We start from the raw sequence: 25,744 nt of genomic DNA on the forward strand, positions 1-25,744 counted from the left end.
TCCCAGCAACAGGCGTGCGTACAACAGGTCCACCGGCTGAAGACAACCAAGCAGAGGGCGACGACGTTTCTTCCCCTTCACTTCTCTCCTTTCGACGGCTGTTCTGGAATTGGAAGAAATGTAAGCATCTCATTCTTGTTTTTGATATATGAGAAAGTGTAATTGTTTATGTGTCTTTGATATATAAGAAAGTGTGATTGTTTATGCACCGCGCACCACTTTTCCGAGTCATTTCAGTCACTTAAGCGCGAGAAGGCTGATTTTCCGGACAAGCTCTGTGGAATTAGCAGCGCGAGCCGAGTCCCAGTGTGATAGTCCATTACTGCCGCAGAGCTGTGCTCTTTCATCTTCCTTATTACCTCACGCATTACCAGCAAACACTCAGCCGCCCCGCTGGTAACTACACAAACAGACAAACGAGTTTACCCTTTTTGACTTCCAAATCAGTCTGTGGCTCCTTTGTAACTTTCCCTAGGCTTAATTTGTCGTGGAAACGGTATGTGTTATCAGTATTTTCAAGCTTGCCTACCGGGACACGTTAGTTGATGCCTCGCGATATTCTGGCAAGGGAGCATGTGTACTTCAAACTTCAAGCAAAGCAGAAGAAAACCAACTATACATAACAGTTTCCCTGCTGAAAAGGGCCAAGCAAAAGGCGATAACGCGTCGGAGTGGCGTGATTATATGGCATCCAAACAACAAATCTCCACGCAGATCATTTGGTAGCAAAATCGGTCTGTCAGCAAAGGCTGACGCTCGAGGAGCAGGGAGCGTGAGAAACTTGACGATGTTGCCTTCCTACATCTGATTGAAGATGATTGAATTGTCTGTTATCGTTGCTATCTCCCAGCCTGATGTCACATGTGTAGAGTCTCCCATGTGTACAGTCTCCCATACCCTGGTGCCCTGTGTGGTGCCAGACCGGTCCGCAGCGTCGACGCCTGGTCATTCTCTTCGTTTTATCTGCGAATTGCGTCTGTCACAACCTGTCTTATCTTCAGGGTTCCATTTTCTTTCAACACTGGCAAGTCATTTTTGGTATGCTGAACCTGAGCATGGAACGGTATTCGGGGAGTTTTGATCCGGCGTGCCACAGGTCGCAGTACGATTGTCGGCTCAGATCACCGTGGTATTCAAGTAACACACGAGAAAAATTACAGACGTAGATATCAAATCTGTGAGATGAGTAACATCAGCTGAATTATGACGATGCGGTGTAGGGGAAAATGCCGACGAGCATTTCTTGCTTCAGTTCTTCTTATGCTCGGTATAACTGATCATCATGAGCAAAATGGTGAGTGAGAGTGGCGGAGTGCATAAATAACGTAGTCACACAACATTAGGAGGCAGAACTGAAGGAATCCAGCGGAACATGTAGGTGTACAATACAGAGGTTTTAAGCATAAATGACATTCAAAAATACGTCGGGGGAAAGAGCAAGTTGAAAATGTGCTGTTCCACCTGTCAGAAATAACGATATTGCACAACCGGCAACCGACAAGAAAGAGGGGCTATTGTGAATGCATCAAAGACCTGCTCCAATTGGGCGATGTGCCCATTACTCGAGCTTATCCATTGTACTCAACCTGTATATTTGACACAAATTAATTTGTCGGTTTACTTTGACTTCCCGTATTTCGATTCAAAGTAAAAAGTTCCCTAGGGCCACCCCCTCGTTACTCCATTGATACGTCAATGGTTTCCCAATAGCTTCTATGTCCCTTGTAGATCCGATGTCACACGGGGGTTCTATCACCACAGACATCTGACAGAAGACGAGAATTAGCACAGAACTCAGGACCCAATGCAATAGGCTCATCCCAGTGCAAGAGATAGAATTATTTTGTTTTTTCGAAGGTAAAAAGAAATGTGTGATCGTTTTGATTCTGAGAGAGAAGGAGGGAAGGAGAAGGGGGGTCAGGAAGAAGTATAAATCTGATCACTTTCTTTCGAGTGAAGTGACCATCCCAACCTTGAGATGAAAAGTTTCTTGTATGGAAAGCAGATCGTGTAGATCTTGTAGGAGATTTCCTTGAAGGAATAGTGATGACTAGTACAGGTACCTAAAACCTGGAACTGGAACTGGGCTTGTAAAAGACCAGGAACCAGGGAACCAGGTCCGGACTTGCAAAAAGCTATCTTTCACATATATTCTCCATTTTGTTCTAAACCATCCAAAACCTTCCCCAGCCGATAGTGAAATTTGCTGGAAAAAGACCCCACTGTTACACAACTTTGCATATATTTTTGACATTGCATGTCAAATCCCTGCTAACATGCAATTTCACACAAAAAAATTCTATTATACATATGCAATGATGGATTCAGGTCCGAACTTACAAGTCCAGACCTGAACCTGAACTGCTGGACCTGAACCTGAATATGAGTTTAGGTACGCAGCACTTGTGATGTCTGAATTGCCTACGATGATTAGTCCCGTGGTACAGACAGAGGAAACAGCGCGGTGGCACGCCATTTCCAGTGATTCAAGAAAGAATTAATGGCTGCCTGCATATTGATAGAATTCCCGCCTTAAAGATTACTACGGATGTATTTCTGAAGTAGCAAGTTCGTTTTCTCCATCCTGTGGAAATGAAACGAATGCATGAACAATGCGCTAAGACGTCATTCAGCACATAAAACGTTGTGCAATTTCCTTCCGTCCGCTACGGTGTAATTAAAGGGTGGTGCACGGGATGATCCCCCTTTGGGCTATGTATAGAAAAGGACAAGAGACACTTCTAGAAACGTCTTCGCAATTATCTCTTCAAGTACGACTTTGACGTCCAAATCCTAGATCCTCATTACGTAGCCCGAAAAGTGATGTCGTACCAGTAACAAGCTACGTGGAGGAGGAAAAAACTTTTTCGTAGTGTGCTTGAATGGACCTAGAAGTAGCCTGGATACAATGCCCAAACCTCAGAAATATCTTTTTTCTGCACGATAGATACTTGAGATCGGGCTGGGGTTTGATAACCAGGCTAACCTAGAAGCAGCTGCTGTGTCGTCTTGACATGACGGAGCTCCGGTTGTTCACAACCATCGCGTGTCTTCCCACGGGAGCCACATCGCCCCTTTGGGACCTATTCTTTATGCTGGATTCAGGGTAATACCGGCCCAGTGGTGCCGTGATGGGATAAGGACAATTCATAATCTACCTTGAGGCTTACAGTTTTATAATCTACAAGCAGATCCTACGGTGCCATAAGATAGTATCAAACCTGGCCAAGGAGTATAGCCGGCCAAAGGGAGTCAAATGGGCACCGGATCGCGGAGTTTAATACTATAATACGCCACCAAAGATCTGCTTGGAGATTAACAATTTTATTCCTGGACTCTGTTTGCTTGGCATTCGTTGAATCTGACTTCTGAAGAAAAAAACGCAGAATTCCGTGCCTAAACCTGAGTATACTGCTGGGTATTTTTGGTAGAACGCGTACATAGATCTTTTTTTAAAAATAGAAGCAGGTGAATCACCAAATCGTCCGCACTTTTGCAGAGATGAACTAGCACTCAAAATGAATAATCAAACGCAGTTGAAGATGTTATATGGGAATGTTATGCAATATTTGACATTTGCCCATTTTGAAACCAAGTGCTACTCAGTAACTTACGTTGATCCCTATCTTTGACCACCACTATAGCGCTCTTTCTGGCACAAAAAGCATGACAGTGCTGACGAATACAGTTGGTTGGTTGACCTTATGGCCGTATTCCTCAGGGAATAATTTTGTTCTATGCTAGCAAACGTTACTAACGTTACTGAAGATTTTGTATTCGTAATAATCTGGTCAATATTTCGGCCAATGGATCGTCAGATGATGGTCTTTTTCATTTTTTGCCTTTAGACTTTACGAGGCCATGGAAAATAGGAAGGACAGGTGTTAATGAGTGTTTGATGTTGCCATATTCTGTGAGGTTGGAATGCCGATTGGCCTTGCTCCTGCAGTCTTGTCAAGACTGTGATTACGTTATGAGATATGGACGGACGGAGGCCAATGATGATGATAGATATAGATGGGAAAATAAGTGGGAAAGTATTAAACATATGCGTATCAAACACCCTTTCTTTGAATAATGATAGGTACCTTCAAGTAACGTGCCCTTATGACCGTAGTCCCCAGGGAGACATTGACCCACACCATTTCGTGGGGTCTGCGTTATCTAACGTAACGGCGGATTTCATGTTATAGCTGGGATAACCCTATTTCGTTCACAATAAGGTCAACGTTTTGGTCCATGGTGATCTGCTTTATTTCATGTTTTCTACTTTACTCTTTGAGAGATTTTTGTTTTGTTGAAACAATAAAAGATACTTTCAAAATCTCTTTATCGTGTGCTGTTACATTAGTCCCGTGCATAGCGAGTTCAGACGGACCAGTCTTTGGGTGACTGGATGTCGTGCCACCTCCTGGCCGTCTCCTTTGTACAGACGCCTGTGCATCAAAGATATCATAGGGAGTGTGAATGTATGATATGCAATGGCATGCATTCACCAGCGAGTACAGTGAAGCTTTCGGTCCCTTTCTTTACTATGTCTTGATTTGTCAAATCTTGTGTCGAGGTCATGTAATATTTCAAAAGAACCTCATCATTTTGCTTACCAGGCTCATCTGCGCTGAGTCCTCACTAGTTCTGCTCTTTGTGAGGACTGAAAGCAAAATGATAACTTCAAGGCGTTTTGGATCTTAAAGGGGGTCTTTCATAAAGAACCCTAACGTGTAAGATGCCTCCGCTCTGCTAAGACGTTATTTGTGATGGCTAAGGCGGGAAGATCCGTAGCCTGCAGCGAGAGGGCATGCCATTTCCTGCGCGGTCCACAAGGTGCAATCCTCCCCCATTAACCACCGAGTTAGGCGCCGTTTTGCGGCCTGTAGGAACCTGCCGGTGGAGGCAGACATTTCCTCAAAAGGGCACATCTGTGGGTTTGAAGATATGATGGAACTACAGGGTGTTTTATGTTCAGAAACCTTCCTCTGTTAGTCCATTTTGTTAAGCGTCTGTAATGAGGCGGTGACGCAGTTTGTGATACTTCTTCAAGAACAACACTTTCTTTATCTTTCCCGACCGGACGCACTTGTCTCGTTAACTGCTCCATAAGGGAGTTTAAGTTATGGTTGTCAGTTGTAACTGTGAGATCTTTATCTTAAAGAAATAAGACGCCTTAAGTTTTCGTCTACACCTTCTAGGCACCGACCCATAAACATCATCCAGTTTCCGTGTCTGTAAATGTGCCAAAGTTGGCATTACTGTCTTCAGACCTTGTAAAGAATGCTTTACACTTGGTACGAAAAGTCAATGGAGTTGCGAAGGATGTTCAACAATGATTACAGTTCCATCTGTTGCTTCAAGTTTTACTCAATATGATGTTTTCTCCGCCAGCTCAGGCCGTCTTAGCCTTTTGCCAGCAGCCTCTGTTTGCGTCCACAGCTCAACTCCCTCCTGTGTCACAGCCGTGTACTTCATCTGGCCCGCAATAACAGAAGTTAGTATTTAGAGACCGGGACACTAATGCATTGTCCGAGGAGAGTTTCAACAGCCATTAATGTACTTTCTACTTAAGAGGAAGCGACAGAAGTGCTGCACGCGGCGTAGCCTAGCCTGGTGTCCGTAATGTTCTATTAAGGCGACCGCTGGATGCTCATGAAAGCATGTTGCTTACTGTACAAAGTGCCCTGATTGGTTTATGGTGCCAAAAAGGAAACATTAAAGTCCCATGCGTTACGCTCTTTTAGTCACACGTCTTTTATCTTCCAGTACATTTTCCAAGAGCACATTTACAGCTATTTTATGTACCCTCTTACTTAAACCATACAGGGGCTACAGCCTAAAATCAATAACCATAAAAATGATGACATTAGTCCCTTTTATAACGCAAAACAGATGTGACAGCACAAACGATATGATTTATCTCACTACTTACCAGTCCCTTGACCGGTTGCATTGTGAGAGTGTTATGCAAATGTCTACAGTCTGGGTATCGGCAACAGTTCAACCATGTTACCTCTTTGACTAATTAACCTGTTCATTTTCCCTGGGAAGTAATCGTTCTTGTACATACTCGCGCTGTTGGAACCGTTCTGATCTCTGGGTCCGAGATCCGAGATAAGAATGTGTAGCATTTCTTCCAAAACCGAAATTAAAACCATAATGCACAGAGATTGAGAAGGGTTGAATGTGATCTGTGATAATCATTGAAAACTGTTATGCCTTTGAAAGCCTTTTTGCCTGACGTATACGTTCTAGGGAAGCCGTGGATGTCCTAACTCCTTCAAATGATCCCATAGACTGTCCTTTACATTCCCTCGGCTAAAACTGCAAGCCGAACATATTTGAGTATTCACAGGTGTTGGATGTTTGCCAGATCCGCTTTATTAATATCACAAAACCTGGAGATTTTCAGGCAGTACCTGCCCTCTGAATCCCCAGACTAGCATCGCTGGTTCCCCATTGCGCCATAACTCCATCGCTGCGTGCTCTAAGTCCTTCTGCTGCAAACAGCGCAGTGGGACAACGACTTGGCAATGACTTCGCTTCGGGTAGTGTTCCCAAGTGTAGTGTAATGTTTGGACAACAGAGGCCACTTGAGGTTCATGTTCACTAGGGACCAGATCCGGCACCTTTGAGGCTGCCTCAACATTACTTGAGGCCCTCTACATAGCAACCGTTACGTTGCCCCTAAATTTCGTACGATCATACTTGTGCAGGATTCCTTCTGTCCCGAGATTGAATGATCGTCTTCGATTAGGATCGCCTCACTACTGCCCACCGATGCAAGGCAACAAGTATTTTTATTTCACAACCTCAGAGGGGTATTTCTGTCATTCCATGCTGGACACCGGTGCACTGGACAGGGGACCCTTTGAATCACAATTGTTTGAAACACCAGCCAAGTATAGTTGTGCCATTGCCGATCACCCCAGCAATCGTACTTGAGAAAAAACACTTCGTCACAAAACTGTACGTACTCTCCTGGGGCATTCTGGTAAGCCTTTCGTCCTTCCCAATGTTTGGTTCTAAACTTAATTCGGATAATCTAGTTTTCTTGCCAAAACGGCCAGATACATCAAGAGAGACCAGTCAACTCGGTATGGGTCAGATGGTCTTTGAAGTGTTGTTGGGGTTCAGCCGCACACCCCACGTTGTAAGTCTTTGAGTACTTTCCAATCGTTACCACTCCCCGACAGGAGTTCTGAGTTTATATTTCTTATCCATCTAAGCTTCATACATAACACCGATCAAACTATTCCGGCGTAAATGGAGTAGGGATTTACATAACGCAGCCTTCATAAACCCTGCTATTTCTACTGGGCCAGTTAGTCTGTACTCTTAGTGAGCAGTTGAGCTGGTCTCAATCATGATTTTTATTTATTTTCCAACTTACGGATAAGAGTGACAATTACAATGTAAACCGTAACCCTGGGTGGTATGTGGGCCATACCTTGAACTGACCTTCGGGTCTTGTCACGTAGCAACTATCAAGAATAAGCCTGTTTTTCTGAGGACGGGCCATTTCTTCAAAACTAAAAGTCAAACTGTGTCTTTTGATCTGAATCCATTGTGGATTGAATGACGCACTTCTAGTTACATAAAGGTGATGTCATTGGTTGCGAGATTATAAACTTCATTGCTGGATCTATACTTCAATACACACCAAGGGGGACGTGAAACAACTACGTAGGACCGTGACTTTTAGAAAAGAAAGCTACCCAGAAACCGTTTAAAGAGCAAGTGAGCCATGTTTTTCACAAATCACCTCGACTACGAATAAAACAGCAGAGTTGTAAGTCAAGACACGTGACACGTGGTTTCTAAACGTAGATCCATATCCAAAGAGAATTCATATGCTCAGCAAACGTTGCAGAGAAGAAAGTCAACCTGATTCCGATATCACTTGACTAACGAGCAGCTTCACAAACTCCAAGGACGCGTGCAAAGTTCGGTTTCCTGCTCCTCTCCTCTCTTCATCCTCTCACAACTTCGCTATGACGTCATTCAGACATTCATCTTTTTGTCTGGAGGCCGTGAGAACTTCGTGAGTGGCACATTGCCACAAGTTGTGAAACCGAACAGGTTTCAGTTGCATAAGTCTTGAATGTCCTCATATCTGTTTTCGAAGAAAAAAGACATGGAAATAATGACCACGAGGATAACATGCAAGTCATCAGTGCGCGTATTGTTAGAGATCACGTGCATATCGCCAAAACGACACTACCATGAAGAGATATTATTCCCATTCAAAAATCTAGAAACAAAGGACAGCACAGCAACGAATGCTCTAGTTCTGGATCTGAATAAAGTCAAAGTCAAAGTTGCCTCCGAACAAAGACAGATACGAGCGTAGGACCGTGACTTTTAGAAAAGAGAATTCATATGCTCAGCAGAAGTTGCAAAGAAGCAAGTCAACCTGATTCCGATATCACTTGACTAACGAGCAGCTTCACAAACTCCAAGGACGCGTGCAAAGTTCGGTTTCCTGCTCCTCTCCTCTCTTCATCCTCTCACAACTTCGCTATGACGTCATTCAGACATTCATCTTTTTGTCTGGAGGCCGTGAGAACTTCGTGAGTGGCACATTGCCACAAGTTGTGAAACCGAACAGGTTTCAGTTCCATAAGTCTTGAATGTCCTCATATCTGTTTTCGAAGAAAAAAGACATGGAAATAATGACCACGAGGGTAACATGCAAGTCATCAGTGCGCGTATTGTTAGAGATCACGTGCATATCGCCAATACAACACTACCATTAAGGAATATTATTCCCATTCAAAAATCTACAGCAAGGACAGCACAGAAACGAAACGAGAACGTCGTGAGTGGAACATTGCCACAAGTTCAAAGTGAAACCGAACAGATTTCAGTTGCATTGGTCTTGAACGCCCTCACGTCTGTCTTCCAGGAAAAAAAGAAATGGAACTAATGACCACGAGGATAACATGAAAGCCATTGCGGCGTCTTGTTAGAGATCACGACCATGTCACCAAAACAATACTACCATGAAGGGCTATTGTTCCCGCCGAAGTTCAAAAATTTACAATCAAAGGACAGCACAGCAACGAATGCTCTAGTTGCCTCCGAACAAAGAAAGATAACATGTGATATCAAGGGGTGCCACAGTGGTTGTCACTAGATCTTACAAACACGTGACCTGCTCCAAGGTACTGTAGTTTTACCTCAAATGCATTCAAACAAACGAGCTGCAGTAACAAGTATGAAACTCTCCAGACATCGGCGCACCTCCAGAATCATTTTCTCCTGTGAATTTCCGCACAATTGAGACTATTCCTGGGGCACGTGAGGCAAAAACACACCCTGTGCTGCGGAGATACACCTCCGTAAACATTCCAACAAATGTCGCATCAGTCATGCAACTGATTTAGGTATATTATGTCGGGTCTACAGCCAGTTAAATTTTGTGATCCTTAGAAGTTTCTTTGTTCATGATGCTACATGTACATTTGTTGTTTAATTGTTTCTTTGGCAACCCATTCCTGACTCGAAAGTCATTGATATACACACTTTCCTCCGTTTCTGAATTACGGAATTGGAAAGTCCTGTTTAACCCACTGGATCTTTTTAATTCCAACTCGGTAATTTCTGGACCATCTACTTGAAACTATGTTTCTTTCATAACGAAAAAGTACGGAAGGCCGCCTCTTTTTCACCTTTTGCCCATGCCACACATGGTTTGTCCTTTCGCCCAACTTCTGTTCATAGTTTACTCGTTGAACTTTCCATATTTTTATTCGTGCAGAAAAAGTGGAGAGCATACATATATGGATGAGTTAAGTTGACCATACTCTTACATATGTCCCAAGGCCGTTACTCAACTTACTTACTGGGGGGGGGGGGGGGTTAGTCGCAGCCACTGAATCAGACAGGGCTTTCCACTGGGGGAAAGTGCGGGAAAGGACTGTATATCAGGGATTTGGTTAGCCTGGGTACCATCCGATGAATACTGCGGCAGTGAGTGTAAGGAACCCCAGTAGTAATCGGATGGTACACACGCCACAATTAGGTAACGACATAACCTCTCAGCCTGAACAAGCGATAAGGATTGACAGGATTCCATTCATTTGGTAGTTGTCAAAAAGAAGAGAGATAAGGTAAGTGGAGTACGACAAGTCTCTCCTTTGATGTAACGTAGCCAGTCGCCATGCCGTGACTGTGGATCTAATGTGCCCGCAGCAGAGTGGTCATGTTGACTGCTACAGATAAAGGAGACCAAAGCTCCTTGTGACCCAGCCATGAACAGCATATCAATCAAAAAAAGAGGAGAATTAGGAACTTTTCCTATTATGATATCTGCTAAAATTCAGCTCATTAAATACTGGCACCGTTTGGTAAACTTACCTGAGGACTCTCTGCTTCGTGATGCATATAATACTGTATTTACTGGTGATCATGACTGGATTAATCATGTTAAGGACATTCTCAATTACCACGGCTTTGGACATATATGGATGAAACCTGAGTCTTATAAAGTAGATTACATTGCCGACCAACTTCGCCACCGTCTACAAGATATATTTATACAGGAGTGGTTTAGTTGTATAAAAAGCAATTCAAAACTATCTTTTCTTAACAAATCGAAAAAGTGTTATGAACAAGAGACATACCTATATGATATATATGACTTTGAAATTCGTAAAGCAATAACCCAGTTAAGAATCAGCAGTCATAAATTGAATATAGAAACAGGTAGATATCATAATGTAGCCCCTGACCAAAGGTTTTGCCCATTCTGTCCAAAGCAAATTGAAGATGAATTTCACTTTGTCATGATGTGCAGTAGGTACAATGTTTCACGTAATGAGTTATTCACATTCCTCGAGTCAAGTACAACAGATTTTAATAGACTCAATGCTACAGGCAGATTTGATTATATATTCAGATGTGACAACTCCCACAATGCTAAAATAGGTAAATATATAAAAGATTGCTTTGTCATAAGAAAAAATGCCGAAACTCATAATTAGCCCCACTCGATTGTAGTACAATGTTTTACGCTAGCTCTCATTGTTTTAGAAATAAGGATGTCAAATTTCATTCTATATTCACAATCTGCATTATTACTATGTTTTATACTTGCTTTAGTAATTAGGGTGATAAGTTTGTTTCTTCTTTTTTCTGCCATACATTGTACCGTGTACGATCGTTGCGCAATAAAGTTCTACTATCAATCACCTACCTTCAGCAAAATGTATCATCCTCAACCTTTTCTGAATTTTCCGAATCTATTCATTTATCGAGTGGACGAGCCGTTCTCTATAGCTGTTCTACAATGAACATAGTAACAAGATCACCGTGTGCGATGTTTAGGAGAAACGTTGTCAAGAGAATTAGAATGTTAATGAATGAAAGACCTTTATTGTAGCCTAGTATCCAGCCGTATTATAGCTCCCGAGACTCTTCTGTCCTCTTCGCAAATAAATAGAGGACAAAAGAGACTCGGAAGCTATAACACGGCTGGATACCAGGCTACCTTTAGTGTACATTCATGCTGTTACATATGGGAAGAGTATGAATGGGCTAAGTACAGGTCAGGGAGACATGAATATGTGTTACGCAATACGATGTACACAAAAGCAGGTTATTTTTCTTCATTCGTTTGACATCAATGGAGGTTTTAACACCACATAGACAAAACGTGCACGTGACACAGAACTGTTAAAGTAATAGGCATCCGCAATCCTTCTCACCTCTTCATCCCAACGCAAAAGTACAATTCTATTTGGAAACGTTATTAATCACAACACAGAATGGGCCTATGGGGAAGGTCAATTTGTAATTCTATGAAATCGTAATGAAATATACCAAAAGGCACGATTATACATTGGTAATAAATACCGTGGCAATGTCATGGAAAGTTGAATGATTTGATTTTTGATTCTATAGTTTTGAGAGTTATGAATTATTCTCCATAACTGTGCTACTCTCGTGGGGCGTAGGTTAACCCGATACAAACAGGAAGCAATCAGCGACGTTTGCTGCTCTAGTTATTCCCCATCACGCCCTCCACTCTTGTCTAATTGGTTAGAACTGCGGGTAATTTATGGGCGAGACGACAAGACGCGGAGTTGTAGGATCTTGTAGAGTTGTAGATGTCAGGACGGCGGCGAGTCGCGAACAGATAATTAGGTGGACCAAAGTAACGACATTCCTTTGGATAAAAGTAAGTCATTCTATTCATAGTTGCATCATGTCTTTCTTCTGGCAATACCACCAAACATTAGTAAGAGTTCGTATAGAAGAAATGATAAGAGATACTTCATCTGTGAGTTCTGATATGAGACCTCGGCTGTCTTTGTCTGTGCATAATGGCGCGTTTTTAAGGTTTTTAGTAAGCTGTTGTCTTGACCAAATTGGCCCACGAGCTTAACCAACCATTGGCAGTTTATTGGCTAGGTCTCGGTCTAATGTGCTAGGAGATGCGACTTTTCAGCATAGTGCTTGGTACTTGAATGTCTGTCCCGTGTATTAAGGTACGATAACGTGGTTTCAGCTGTTCCATAGCATGTTTCACTTCTATTAAACCCCTGTCATGATAACACCGTGGTCCTCACGCATGCTCCAGGCAGGTCTCTGAGGCAGATTTTGCACAAGAAAAACGTAATCTAGTCAACATGACTTATTATAGCAATCTACAAGTGAAAGTTGCCATTAACGCAGTCCGTCTTAATCGCACCTCACAGGGAGAAAACACAATCAGATTATACCCTTATTAATTAAAAAGAACAGCTAGATGTTGTCACCGTGTACCTTCCTCCTTCGTGAGTCATGTCCCTGCATCAACCCCAGTCCTATCCCCAGGGACACAGGCGTGTGCTGAATGTCGGCGCTAAGCTTCTGTGAAACATGTCAAGCTGCGCTGAGCTACCAGAGATGTACAAGTCCCAGACCTGCATTACATCCTTAAATACCTGTAAGAATGTGTAACGTCTGACTGCATACTGCTTCAAAGAAATGTGCCAAAGTCTAATTACATTTACAAGATGGTACATTCATGATTCAAATTCTGCATGTAGCATGTAGATTACAAACCCAGACCTCAAGCCATGACAAAGCTGACGCCAGCATTCTTCTTAACTGAGCTATAGACCTATTCAAAAAGAGTACCTATAAGTCTTCCAAGGGGTTTTGTTGCCACTCAGGCTGCCAAAGCTTCATTCCTCAAACCATAAACTACAGTACGACAGAGTTCAACCAAGGAGGCTGATGATTCCCATGATTCACACCATTTCTCGTTGCTCACATTTTTCTGTACTGAACCCTGTCGTTTGTCATTTCACTACTTTGCATCTACAGCACCCGGGATGCAAATTAGGAACGCCCTTCAAATGATTGCCGATAACAGATGAAACGCGTTGATTAACATTCGGAGTTTCAATAGGAAAAGGCGATTGAATGATGCCACGTCGTGTATTAAAGTGCCAAGCGAGGTCAGGTAGACTAAGTGTTCCCATACAACGTCACAGCTTATGTCTGTACAGTGATCTCTGTCATGTGACAAGCTGCTGATTCTGATGTTCAGCAGTTCCTATTTCATCTATGAAAGGTTGTAATCTTTTCCTTGAAAAGCACCAAGGCTATGCTTACCGGCTTATGCGTCATGACAATTCAAAGTGCTCCCAAATTAATCTACCGGCCCCCTCCGCACACATTCAGACCGGAACGTTTGTGACGTCCAAGTTAATTACGGTTAGTCCGATTCAAACATGCCTTTCCTGAAGGCCACCCTGGTGATGAAATGACTATTACCCCGCTATTGACTCCACCGTTCGTGGGGCACGACTGTAATTCTGCCATACAAGGTCACGAGAATATCACATAAGATCTACACCAGCTTAATCTCCAAGCAGACGCAAGGATCCGGCTCGCTATCTGCCGAGGAAAGCGCAGAGTGGGTCGACCAAACATAACGTTAAAGACAATAATGGACAGAGACATTGGACTGTCAGGGTCTGCGTTAATGTCTGCCATGAATACTGGAAAAACTTTGTCGTATGTACCTCACCGGTAAAAACCGGATGAATGATGATGCTGATGATCTGCCAATGAGGAGGCGAATCGTAAAGAATTGCAGTACTCACTGTACTGTAACGGCGTGCGAAATGTGAACACCCAAAAAACACAACGTATTAGACGTTAAAATTACCGTATATGAGCTGGATCCTTACATCATATCAACAGCTCACGTTGGTGTTCTTTCGTTTACCAGACTGCAGAGTACAGCCTCCAACCTACGGGAACTGCACTCATCTTGTGGGCAAACTCCTCTGGCAAATTATTCGGTCTGTTCGGCCGATTTCAATTATTCTTCACCCACCAATGGAGTCTGGTAGAGACTAGTTTTTTTCGGTAACACCCAGGCCCGATAGCCAGTGAAAGTTACAACATTCCACTGAAACATCTGCTTAGCGATTTTCTCATTGGTTCATTGACTTGAAAATTGGACAGGGGCATTGCCACAAGGCTTCACGCGCCCAGATACCACCATACTCTGTTAGGAGTGGACAAAAAACACGTGAGTTTTTTGGGGGTTTGAAAATGCAGAAGAAACTCATCGTACATGAACAGCAATGAGCGCACATCGATACTAAAGGACTGATCATGTCCGCGTGGAGTGTCAAGTTCCGACGATCCATACAAATGAAACGCCAAAAATGAAATAGATGTTTCAAACTCAAACCACTCAAGCACATGCGTATGTATACACGGTACAAGCGTGACCAAGACTGATTTGTACTGACACCACCAACGACAAATATAAAAGTATCGGGCCCGTATGTATAACCGCCATCCCAAGATCACCACTCACAACATGCTCTTGGGACAGATATGTCTCCTCCAATTATAGCAGCTGTCAAAAACCATCAACGCTACGTTCGTAGATTATCCCAATCCGGAGTAGCTAATCCCCAGGCAGATGTTGGAGATAAAATGGAAGAAACTTCGCGAAGTTCATTGGCTGTTCTGTTTGCTGGACACCTAAGTTAAAAACCTATCTCCAAGCCGATATTGGGGGAGGCGATTTTTTAAAGTGTACGATTTAAAAGTACTTAATTGATGTCACCAAAAAAAGTAAGGGTTCCAGAAAACGCTAATTTGAACATTAACGTTAACTTCTTATCAGACAGTTCAAACGTTAGGTCGATAAAGGTTAGACGTATTCATGTGCCACCTGGTAATAAGATACGCCAATACGCATGTGCTTTTGGACACGATTTTAAAATCATTATCAGAAACCATATCCAGTTGTTTGATCTGTTAATTGGCAATCATACTAGATGTCCCACCGGGTAGGTCAGTGACCCCTGTTGCCATTAGCGGGCAGGTTCCCATAGAATTCACATTCTATTCTATTCTTCCTTTGTAACCGAATAACGTTATAAGTGCCGTATATCTAAGCAGTGGTCGGCTAGCAGCTAGCTTTTGAACTCGGTGTTGTATTTGAGGACATAAAGAATGCGAAGATATGAAAGACGAACAAATCGGTTGCGGGCAAAGACAAAATGGACCCTGCTTGTTAATGGTCCCAATGGGCCACAGAAGACCTTCCCGTCTATAACATACCTGCAATGACGAGGACTTCGCTTCTGTGAACATTTGGAAAAAAGTGCTCATGACTCACAGAAATGTCACGAGGGTCTACCGTACATGTGACGTCACTGCTGACCTACAATGAACGGAAATATTCTTGATAGGCTCAGAATGACACTAGCAGAGGTAGAATGAAAATTACATACCTTAATGTCACTGGGTACTGCTACTTTTATGTCAAGAGATGTGTATGTATTGATAAAACGTTATCAATCAAGGTGCACATCTGATCAATGAAGCAAGGCTACGCGGGTCACGGGTTCCTCACTGGGCTTCCAATGGCGCCAATTCAAAATGGCGTCGTCACCGGAAGCCCAGTGACGAAGAAAGTTCGTCACTGGTTTCCCAGTGATGAATTGCTTTGTTCTGGTGATGAATTCCTTTACTGGAATTCCAGTGATGAACCTTGACTCGTCACTCGGTTTCCAGTGATGAACTCCGCTCGTCACTCGGGACCCAGTGATGAACGTTCCTCACTGGGTTTTCCGGTGATTCTTCGGCACTGGACAACGAGTGATGAAATAATAGCACTGGATTGTTCCGGTGGATAGCACTGGATTGTTCCGGTGCTGATCTGCATGACATTCATACACAAAGAATAGTTAGAGTCAGACGACTAACAAGTGTGTTATCTATTAGAATAATAGTAGGCTAGCCCTTCAGGCGTCGCCAAAAAATTTTTTATTCATACACAAAGAATAATTTGAGTCACACAACCTACGGGTGAGTTAACTATTAGGCAAAGAAAAACCTATTTTATTCATACACAAAGGATAGTTAGAATCAGGCGACTAACAGGTTTGTTATCTATTAGGCAAAGAAAACCTTCTTGCCTAAGTTCTACGGAACATTTGTCGTCACTGGTTTACCAGTGGGGAATATTTGTCGTCACTAGTTTACCAGTGGGGAATATTTGTCGTCACTGGTTTACCGGTGGGGAATATTTGTCGTCATTGGTTTACCAGTTCGAACGGTACTCTCATCACTCGGTTTCCAGGGATAATTCCGGTAAACAAGTGCTGAAGTTTCCTCATCACTGGAAAACTAGTGACGACAAACATTCCCCACTGGTAAGCCAGTGACGACGCGATCTTCACCACTGGATGCCGAGTGATGAGAAATTTACCCGTGACCTCGGAACTTAAACTATGTTAGTCATGGATTGACTTGGATGAAAGAGTGTTGATATTACCGCCCTACCGGCCGACCCAGGGTGGGAGGGGGGCAGGTTGACCTTGAGTCATGTCGCCGATGTTCTGTAGAACCGCCGCTCTGACAGGTGGTTATAGCGCCCGCAGTGGGGAGGGGAGAATCTTGTACTGGCCCTCACTCCGTTATAGAGCAGAATGGAGTGAAAATTGCATCTCATAACAAAAGTTTGCCACAATAACTTTACAATGACTCAGGAATTGCGGAAGATGGGAGGTGCCAAAGCAAGAGTAGGGGTGCATTATCTCCAAGTAACGTTACATCCCCAGCTTATAATTGACAGCTTGAAGAATATGGTAAGCTTTACTCAAAGCAGGCATGTCAGGCCAGATGAGTACCTGTCTGATATATCAATCTTATCAAGATGTTTGGTTGTGCTGGTTTTGTACGTCTTTTGGCACATTTGCCTTTGAAGTGCTCCCTTCACAGCACGCTGCAGCACAAAACACGTAAAAGCAGCGGAAAATGATCGGTCGAAAGGTCATGTATGTAGACGTCCGAAAAAGTTACCAAAACGTTACTTTTATATCGCTTGGTTACTTTCCAACTGCGAACAGACAAAAATAATCTTGTTGTTTCAACAACGTTTCTTTTGCTCAAGGACGGCACGACATCCAATAGCCTCACCCATAAACCCACCGCAGCTATTATAGTGTTCCACACAAACGCCACAGGTGAAGCAATATAATCACCATCATTGCCCGGACCGTGTCTCAAACCGTGAGATCCACGGACATCAGTGGGAGAGAAGTGAGCTAAATTCCCTGATTACTATCTACCCGAAGGGCCATGTAACCTCTCATCGTAAAGGTTATAAATCAGTTAAGACTTCAATACGGTAAGGGGTCGCCTCGCGGCGGCCCGTCTCTAATTTCCGCCTCCACTGGTGCCGAGAGATAAGGAGAGAGGAGACATTATAGAAGTGATGAAGACATTTCTCCTGCCATCCACCAGCGGTACAAGTACGTGCTAACGTGCACGGGGAACGAGTTGATGAAGTGCACTGTGATGCCAGCTATGATTGGTTTTTATTTCCCTGTTTACAGCAAAGTGTTTCTATATTTCTGAACAAATAGCACCACAATCCAAAGTGATGAAGATATCTTTCTATTAACAAAGTTAACAGTACATTCTCGGTTAACCAAGTTAGCGGTACATGCTATCATGCACAGGAAGAAAGTAATACAATTAGTTTCTTTTCTATCTTTTAGTACGAATGGCTTAGACAACCGTTGATAAATGACCCTACGATATCTGTTTCCATTTGTTATTAAAAGCTTAGAAATCAGGTGATGAATGTCACTGCTATATCTGCAGTCATTTCTTTGTTTTCTGTTTTCATTACATTGTTTTCATCACGTTATCATTAATTGTTTTCTGTTTTCACTACGATATCATTAATGCAATTCATCTCAGGAAGTAAAACAAACCCAATCAGAGCTTAAACTTCGACTCAGCACAGAGCATTTATGGTTTTCAACGCAATTTAGACCAATCTAGACGGTCCCATATCTTAATTGGTACTGGATATCTGCAGTGATTTGTTTGTTTTCTGTTTTCACTACGTTTTCATAAATGCATTCCATCTGTGGAAGGAAAACAAACCCAATCAGAGCTCAAACTTTGATTCAGCACAAAGCATTTTTAGTTTCCGGCGCAATTCAGATCAATCTAGACGGTCCCATATCTTAATTGGTACTGTGATATCGCGTCTTTATAGCCTCTCGGGCCCGTTTTGTTGGACATCTCAGGTGCTATTGATTGCTTTCTGCCATGGATAGATGGCAGTGGTTGATGACATCCCTCGGGCTCAGAGCGCTGGTTTCGCGGGGTTGCTTGGGGTTCTTCGGGAAACTTCTGTAAAGGTTCCTTGACAAATTCGTCTCCTTTTGAGATTGAGACTTCGTGACTATCTCACCAGAAACAGATAACAGTTTGTGTAATGTGCTCGTCTTTTCTCAAGAACGTTACTTTTCATTACCACTATCCATGTATACTCATGCCCGTAGCCAGGGGGGCGGGGGTGGGGGGTTCAGGGGGTTCGGAAGAACCACACACACACGCTGAAAGGTCCACATTTTCACATTCGAAGGTCCACTTTTTCATGTCCAATATATTTTTTCAAAGGCATGACTGATTTGCATTTTTCACTGATAGACATTTCATTCAATCTTAGTGAGTCTTATCAGCAATTTGCCCCAGAAAGTGCAGGAAATGGCTTTTCAAAGGGTCCAGATTTCAACATTTCCCCGGACCTCCATTCGTTATGATGCCTCGCGCCTTTGGTGTCGGACATGGTGAAAATATGTTAGGGGAGTCGGTCTCAAAAACTTATACCAAAAGCTTTGTGTAATTTTATAGAAATTCCATTAAACTTAGCCAGCAAATTTTGCCTGTCAAAATGCAGGAAATGACGTTTCAGAGGGTCAAGATTTCAATTTGTTTCTGGGGGAGCATGCCCCCAGACCCCCCTAGGCAGCTCACGCCTTCGGCGTGAGTCTTACGCCTGCGGCGCTCGCTGGTCCCAGAAGTACTAAAAAAAAATCCTGCCTACGGGCATGAGTATCCATGTAAGATACCATGAAATGTCAGATTTGGCGATGCGACACCAATATGCAATGAATACAAGTCTAATATTTCAATGGCAGCGTACTCTCTTTAATTCAAATTTGAAGCGCTTTGATCAAAGTCCTCAAAACCCGAGATAAAAAGTGTAATACGCCTTGACTAAATCTTAAGTCACCATTGAAGATGCATCGCCAATCAAAAACATGTGGCTGAATGTTTCACTAAGGCGTATCAAACTGCAGAGTCAGGTGATACCATGACAATAGAGTAGTGGGTTTGTCAGTAGTGCCAGACGTCAGTGATTATTTCATCCTTTATCCTTCATGATCAGCATAGAAGAGGTTCACACAAGCACGTGCCCAATGCGATTAGTTTTCCAAGCCTTTTAAGCACAAATAAGCAGAAGGAAGCGACAGGTACCGTTATGCATTATTAAATCATTAACAACTGGCATTGACTGATAAAGAAAGGTTCGTCTTGGCCTTATGTTGAGTTGAACAAGACTAGAAATCAGCCATACAAAACGAACTGTCATATTCATTTAACGATGTTTGAGGACACCATATGGTTTGAAAACGTCAAAGAGAGAACATTGAAAGTTGAAAGTTATTCAGTACTGCTTTTTGATTTCCATTACTAAAATCTAGATCCTACAAAATAGCGTAGATACCAAGATAATAGTTACTCTTAGCATCTGGATAGATTTTGAAGACTGTCAGACGTTTCGGGTAGCATGCGCTACCTTTCGTCAATGACAAGGAGCTTAGAAACCAGTCGAATGCAGGACAGATATGGCCAGAATTTCCAGATTTGTACAGAACGGTCGAAAGGCACAGTCAGTAACCACGATAACACACGAGTTACTTCTGAGTATGTATAAAATAGGCCTGAAATATCAGCCCAACAACGTACTGTTGAAGCTTCAAAGTTGTTACCAACGACGTTGTTTCGTGTTTGACATTACTCGACAACAAACAGGAGGCGTTCAATCTCCTGAGAGGATTTACACGGATGAACAGTTCGGAGAACCGATACACGGAGTCACCGTGAGTCACCAACAATACATCATTCTACACGTCGCCACAGCGTCATCCATGCATGACGTCAACATCTTCAATATGATCAGTTCGACGAACCGATACACGGAGCAACCAGATGACCACTGTGATTCTACTCGTCGTCACAGCGTCATCCATGCATGACGTCAACATCTTCAATATAATAGTTCGACGAACCGATACACGGAGCAACCAGATGACCACTGTGATTCTACACGTCGTCACAGCGTCATCCATGCATGACGTCAACATCTTCAATATAATAGTTCGACGAACCGATACACGGAGCAACCAGATGACCACTGTGATTCTACACGTCGTCACAGCGTCATCCATGCATGACGTCAACATCTCCATATATTTAAAGTTCTCTTGAAAACCGTTGCTCAAGTCTCCCTCGATTCAATTCATCCAGGCAATTACATCCCCATAAACCACTCGGGATGTTCACGACCTTTACGTCACGCTTGGGCCTCCCCCGCTGCTGTGGGTGTGGTTAAATGTTGGAGCAGCGGGCTCCTCTCCAACAGTATCTGAGCAGGTTATCGGCAGGAGGGCAGGCGATGCTGAGTTACGGACGGCAAGGATTCGTTAGCTTCTTGACTGGTAAGATCAATACATTCCCGATGCGTATTATGGAGTCAGTGTTCACAAAATGTGCTGATGGTCCAGGGCGATATTGGATGACGATCTGCCGATAGAACGAGAAAACGCATGAATCTAGGAATTCTTTTATTTTTCATTGCGTCAAAGTAAAGGGAGTATATTCTGTCGACCATTCTGCTGTGCGACTTTGTAAGGCTAAACTGTTATCTTTCTTATAATGCCCTTGTCACACAGCAGAAAATAGGTTGGCCGACAAGTCTGTTGATTTTTCGGCCGACAAGTCTGATGATTTTTCGGTCGACAATTCTGATGATTTTTCGGCGGCAATATACCTGGTGTTCTCTAGAGCTCTCGATCATCGCGCGGTTTTTAGAGATCGGCGGCGCCGATACTCGCAGGTCCACGAGTCCCGTCCAATGCGATGGGGTAGATTTCCAGATTGGTGATTTTTTTTAATTCGACGACCTTCTGACAATCAGACAGGGACTCGAGCATTTTGCCTGTAATGCTCTTTCTGTAAAGAGCATACTTCATCATCATCAATTACTGTGTTCTCCATCTGCAGCCTTTGAAAAGTCCCGCAGCTGCATTCCGTCTTTCTCCATTATTATTCTCCATTGTGCCCTGCATCCTGCAAGCTGGAGTTTCTTAGGTTGTACGAGCATTCTTCCTTAAAAAAAACGCACAACCAATGGCGGTAGTCGAACGTCTAAGTTCGGAGATTTCGACTTCCTCTAGATGAAATCTAGAAACGTAATGTCATGAAGATTGTTCCATAACCTGGTGAAACGTTACCATGTGCGGAGTGGGAGACCCGACCGCAGTCCTGCCGCATAGCAAACCGTAAAGTAAGACAGACATGTCTGAACTCTAGCAACAAGTTGGTGTCACAAGTTCCTTTATGTTTTTTTCTAAGACCCAATCCATTAGTGCTTTCCCCTATACTCCTGCCGTATCCTGGTATTGCCTGCCTGACCCTGATGAAGCCGTAAACTTTGATCGCTCAGGTATTTTAATGAAAACCTAATTCAGCCCATATCCCTGATAGGCATTTTAGACCAAATAACGTTTCGCGTTGAGGTTTCAAGTTGATTCTATTCAGCAACTTAGATGGTTCATAATGATAATGACATCTGCCAGAAGCGCAAACATGAATGACGAGAAAGATTCCATCCAGTGTCCCATGTGTTGATCAAGAGTTGTTAGGTAAAGCATGGTGACAGCATAATGGCTAACGAGAGGCGTATTAAAAATTCTCATAGCCACATGATTCTTTTGACTGCTCGGGGAGACGCTGTCTTATCTATTTTCACTGGCAAGTACGCGCGTATGCGTATGTGTTCCGTCATGTGTGGTTATGGTTGTTGTCGTAGTTGTCCTTACAATGCAATCTCCAAGCAGTTATAAGGATCCGGCCGAGGCTCGGTGTGTTACGCGTTTTTACGATATCTACTGCGTTTTTCTCAGTAGTATAGTGCACATTCACAACCCTTCACTCCTCACTCGCTTCTAACGACAGGAAAGCGCGCTGCTTTTAACTAGAGAGAGAGAGGCCGCAAAGATCAACAAAATAGACCCGCTCGATTCATCTTCTTGGAGATTATCTAACATGTTGTTTCTCTGGTCCTTTCTCTTGCCTGTGAAACGTTGTCACCATTTCTGATTCTACAAAGTTGGGGCGTAACATTTAGCCTAAAACCCCGTGAAGGTGACGTCCTTGGCGTAGGTGGCTTTCCCAAGGCCCATGACATTTACTTACCGCGACCTACGTGCAATTGCCTTTGTAAGGGCAGTTAATTGCACGTAGAACCTGCGTGTGTCCTTTGTGAATGATTACAAGAGCATCGTAAGACCCAAGGTCTTAGAAGGCAATGCGACAAAAGCTTTTCTGATCTTTTGTGACAGGGGCACGTGTTTCTCAATCCTAAACACGGAGACGATTCCAATGAAAACAGCTTTGTCACCGTCAGCCTGGATGTCAAAAAGCAAACACGAGATAGGGTGCCAACACTGGCAGTCGGTCAAACGTTACTCACTTCGCGATGTGTGTCTGGCATCTACGCTATATCGCAGTGGGACGTAGTGGCATAAACGCTTACAAGATATGTAAATCCTTAGTTTTTCCCAGAATATGGGTTTAGATTCTCCTTACTCACTTCTCCCTTTGATTGTCTTTCCTTCGTGTGTTTCAGCAAACGCTATGCGCACGTTAGTGGTGTTGACTTGGATATCTACGATCTTCCCGCTCCTGCTGGCCGCTCCACAGGCGGACCCCCGCACCACCTACAAAGTCTCTCGGTGGGATGAGGCCTGGCGCCCGCAGCGGTTCGGCCGGAGCGGTCGGGGAGACACCAAGGACGGATGGCGACCACAACGCTTCGGTAGAGGGCGCTACGAGCAGGGCTGGCGGCCGCAGAGGTTCGGACGGAACGAGGGGCTGGCGGGCCTGCGAGAGGTCCTGGACGGCGAGGCCTTCCCGCTGCTGCAGATGACCAGAACCGACCTCCGCCATGACCTGCCCGGCATCGGTTACACACCGGGAACCGCACACGGCAGTCTGCGGGCTCTACCTCTCCTCCGTCTGTACGACCGCGGTGCACTTCAGCTTATCAACGGAGCCGCCAAACAGTCCTCCACAAACCCGCCTTCACTCAGAATGATCCGGGCAGCGGCCGAGAGTCTTCAGGGATTTGCGCGCGGAGGCGATCAACAGGATGAGGAGGAGATGTTCGCGCCTCCACGAAGCACCGACGACTGGCTCGCCGAGATCCAGAGGCTGGGACTCCGCGGAAGGAAGCGACGGGATGTCAGCTAGAGACGGCGTCGGCTCGGAGAGGGAGATGGAGCAAGAGCGGGCAGACGCCGCTGGTGTGATGACGTCCCAACGACAACAACAGCGTACTTCGCGAATAGAATTTACAAACAGCGATCGAACGTCGGATCGAAACAGAACTACTTAATATTGTCTCAGTCAAACAGCCAAAGGTTAGATTTAAGAGAAATTTGTCTTTAAATGTCAATAAAGGCACCAGATGTGCGAAGTGTAATGCCTTCAAAAGTAAAACATAGTAGAATCCAACAAGTCTTTGTTTCTGGACTTCTGATGTCTTGCTGTCTTTGTCAATGGGATGCTGTATAAAGAAATGTGAATCAAATACAGATTCTTCATGGGCGAAACGCCTACTTCTACCCTAGGCAATTCACGGAATAAGGTACAAGATCATCAAGACCAGTTGTTTTGCAACATGAAACCTAGCTTAAACAGATAGGATTGTAGGAATACGTCTTTGACATGACTTTATCCAAGTCTCGAAGTAGCACACGTAACGTGATGTTAACGTTGTTACCAAACAAGACGTCCAGTATAAAAGATTTTATACCAGACGTTCAGGGTATCGACTACTAAGGGAAATCGAAAGGAAAGACCTTATAGCAGGTGATATGTACGTATTGCAGCACGGCAGTCTTCTGACATAACTATGTACGCAACGTTACGTACGTATAGCCTGCAGGGAAAAGTCAAGTCTAAGTTGCACTGACACCGGTAAGGCTGCCAGATGACGGCTCTTGCGCCGGTTTCCTAAGATTAGACAGACTTTAGATGTGCAAGCTAGAATGGAGATTGTTGCAAACCGTTGTAGAAACGCAAGAAAATAAAACAAATGATCTTTAAAGATATTGTGGCTGTGTCTTACCCGAGTTTTTTTCTCAATAGCAAACATCAAATATAGATGTTCTTACATCAAATAAAGAACACACAAACGTACACACACATGCGCGTAGGCACACGTGAAAAACACCGACTCATAATCAGTGTCAAATGGGGGCACGTCATGAGCCATAATCACAAGTAAATCCTTAGTTTTCCATTATTGGACTTCAATAAATGTAACAAGGTAATTCATAACAACTGAAAAAAAAACCCAGCCCCATTCGCAGACTGCCACGGAAGCTTGTTCATTTTAGCCATTTTCCTGAGGGCGGGCGGTAGCGGTACTCCAATCTGGCATATTGTCAAGACTTGTGAATATATTCAAGAAATCATACTAAAGCCAGTTCAAACTTTCCCACTTTTTCAGATATTGTTATATACATCTAGAATGAATTAACAAAAAAATTATACATTTTAGGCACCGTGCAAAGATCCCGTTTTTCACGTCCATGCCAATTACACAGATGTCTCTTGTGGTATGAACCATGATGATGGGGATATAAATTGCCACAGAGTCCATTCCGAGACACCACGAGGGTTTTTAGACAATAATTGTAATAACCAACCATACTTTGCAATGATGTGTGAATTGCTTTCTTCCAAGCCCACTGACCCAATATTACAAAAAATAGTAGAAAATGGTAAATAATGGCAAAATGCTGTTACCATTGTTTACAAACTGTTAGAAGTATTCTGTTCCACATCGTGAATATTTCAAAGGTTTTACAGACTGGGGAAAATATTCAGAAAGTTCAAATAGCATTCAAAACGTTTCCAAGGTATGAAATCTCCTGAACATAATTGAAAACATTTGTAAATGATGACAATAGCAACCCTCGTGGTGACTTGGAATCGACTCTATTCTGCATTCTTCACACTGAAGCGGCGACACCTAGCGGCAATGCGTAGTATTCGCCTATGGAAGGTGAAAGTCACTGAAACATCGGGTTAGGTCAACACCGACTTAACCCAGTATTTTACCAACCTG

At 43.5% G+C, this 25,744-nt stretch overlaps 1 protein-coding gene across 2 annotated transcripts; it reads left to right on the top strand.

Annotated features, from left to right (window-relative positions):
- On the top strand, nt 1-24,718 carry LOC118418705. 2 transcript variants are annotated; one of them, XM_035824768.1, is made up of 2 exons: nt 1-120; nt 23,237-24,718. In XM_035824768.1, exon 2 carries the CDS (start codon nt 23,245-23,247, stop codon nt 23,857-23,859), a length of 615 nt encoding a protein of 204 aa, XP_035680661.1. In that variant the 5' UTR covers nt 1-120; nt 23,237-23,244; the 3' UTR covers nt 23,860-24,718. The 2 variants fall into 2 exon arrangements, with proteins under 2 accessions (XP_035680661.1, XP_035680660.1); XM_035824767.1 differs by lacking the exon at nt 1-120 and adding an exon at nt 20,762-21,044.
- Nucleotides 24,719-25,744: the final 1,026 nt, after the last annotated feature.

The sequence above is a fragment of the Branchiostoma floridae genome, chromosome 6, assembly GCF_000003815.2.
Source record: "Branchiostoma floridae strain S238N-H82 chromosome 6, Bfl_VNyyK, whole genome shotgun sequence".
Classification (NCBI taxonomy): Eukaryota; Metazoa; Chordata; class Leptocardii; order Amphioxiformes; family Branchiostomatidae; genus Branchiostoma; species Branchiostoma floridae.

Bases quoted from the DNA above. Each gene is read 5' to 3' on its own strand.
- LOC118418705 (XM_035824767.1), top strand. From the start codon at position 20,939: ATGTTGGAGCAGCGGGCTCCTCTCCAACAGTATCTGAGCAGGTTATCG. The intron at 21,045-23,236 runs GTAAGATCAATA...CGTGTGTTTCAG, and splicing joins ATTCGTTAGCTTCTTGACTG to CAAACGCTATGCGCACGTTA.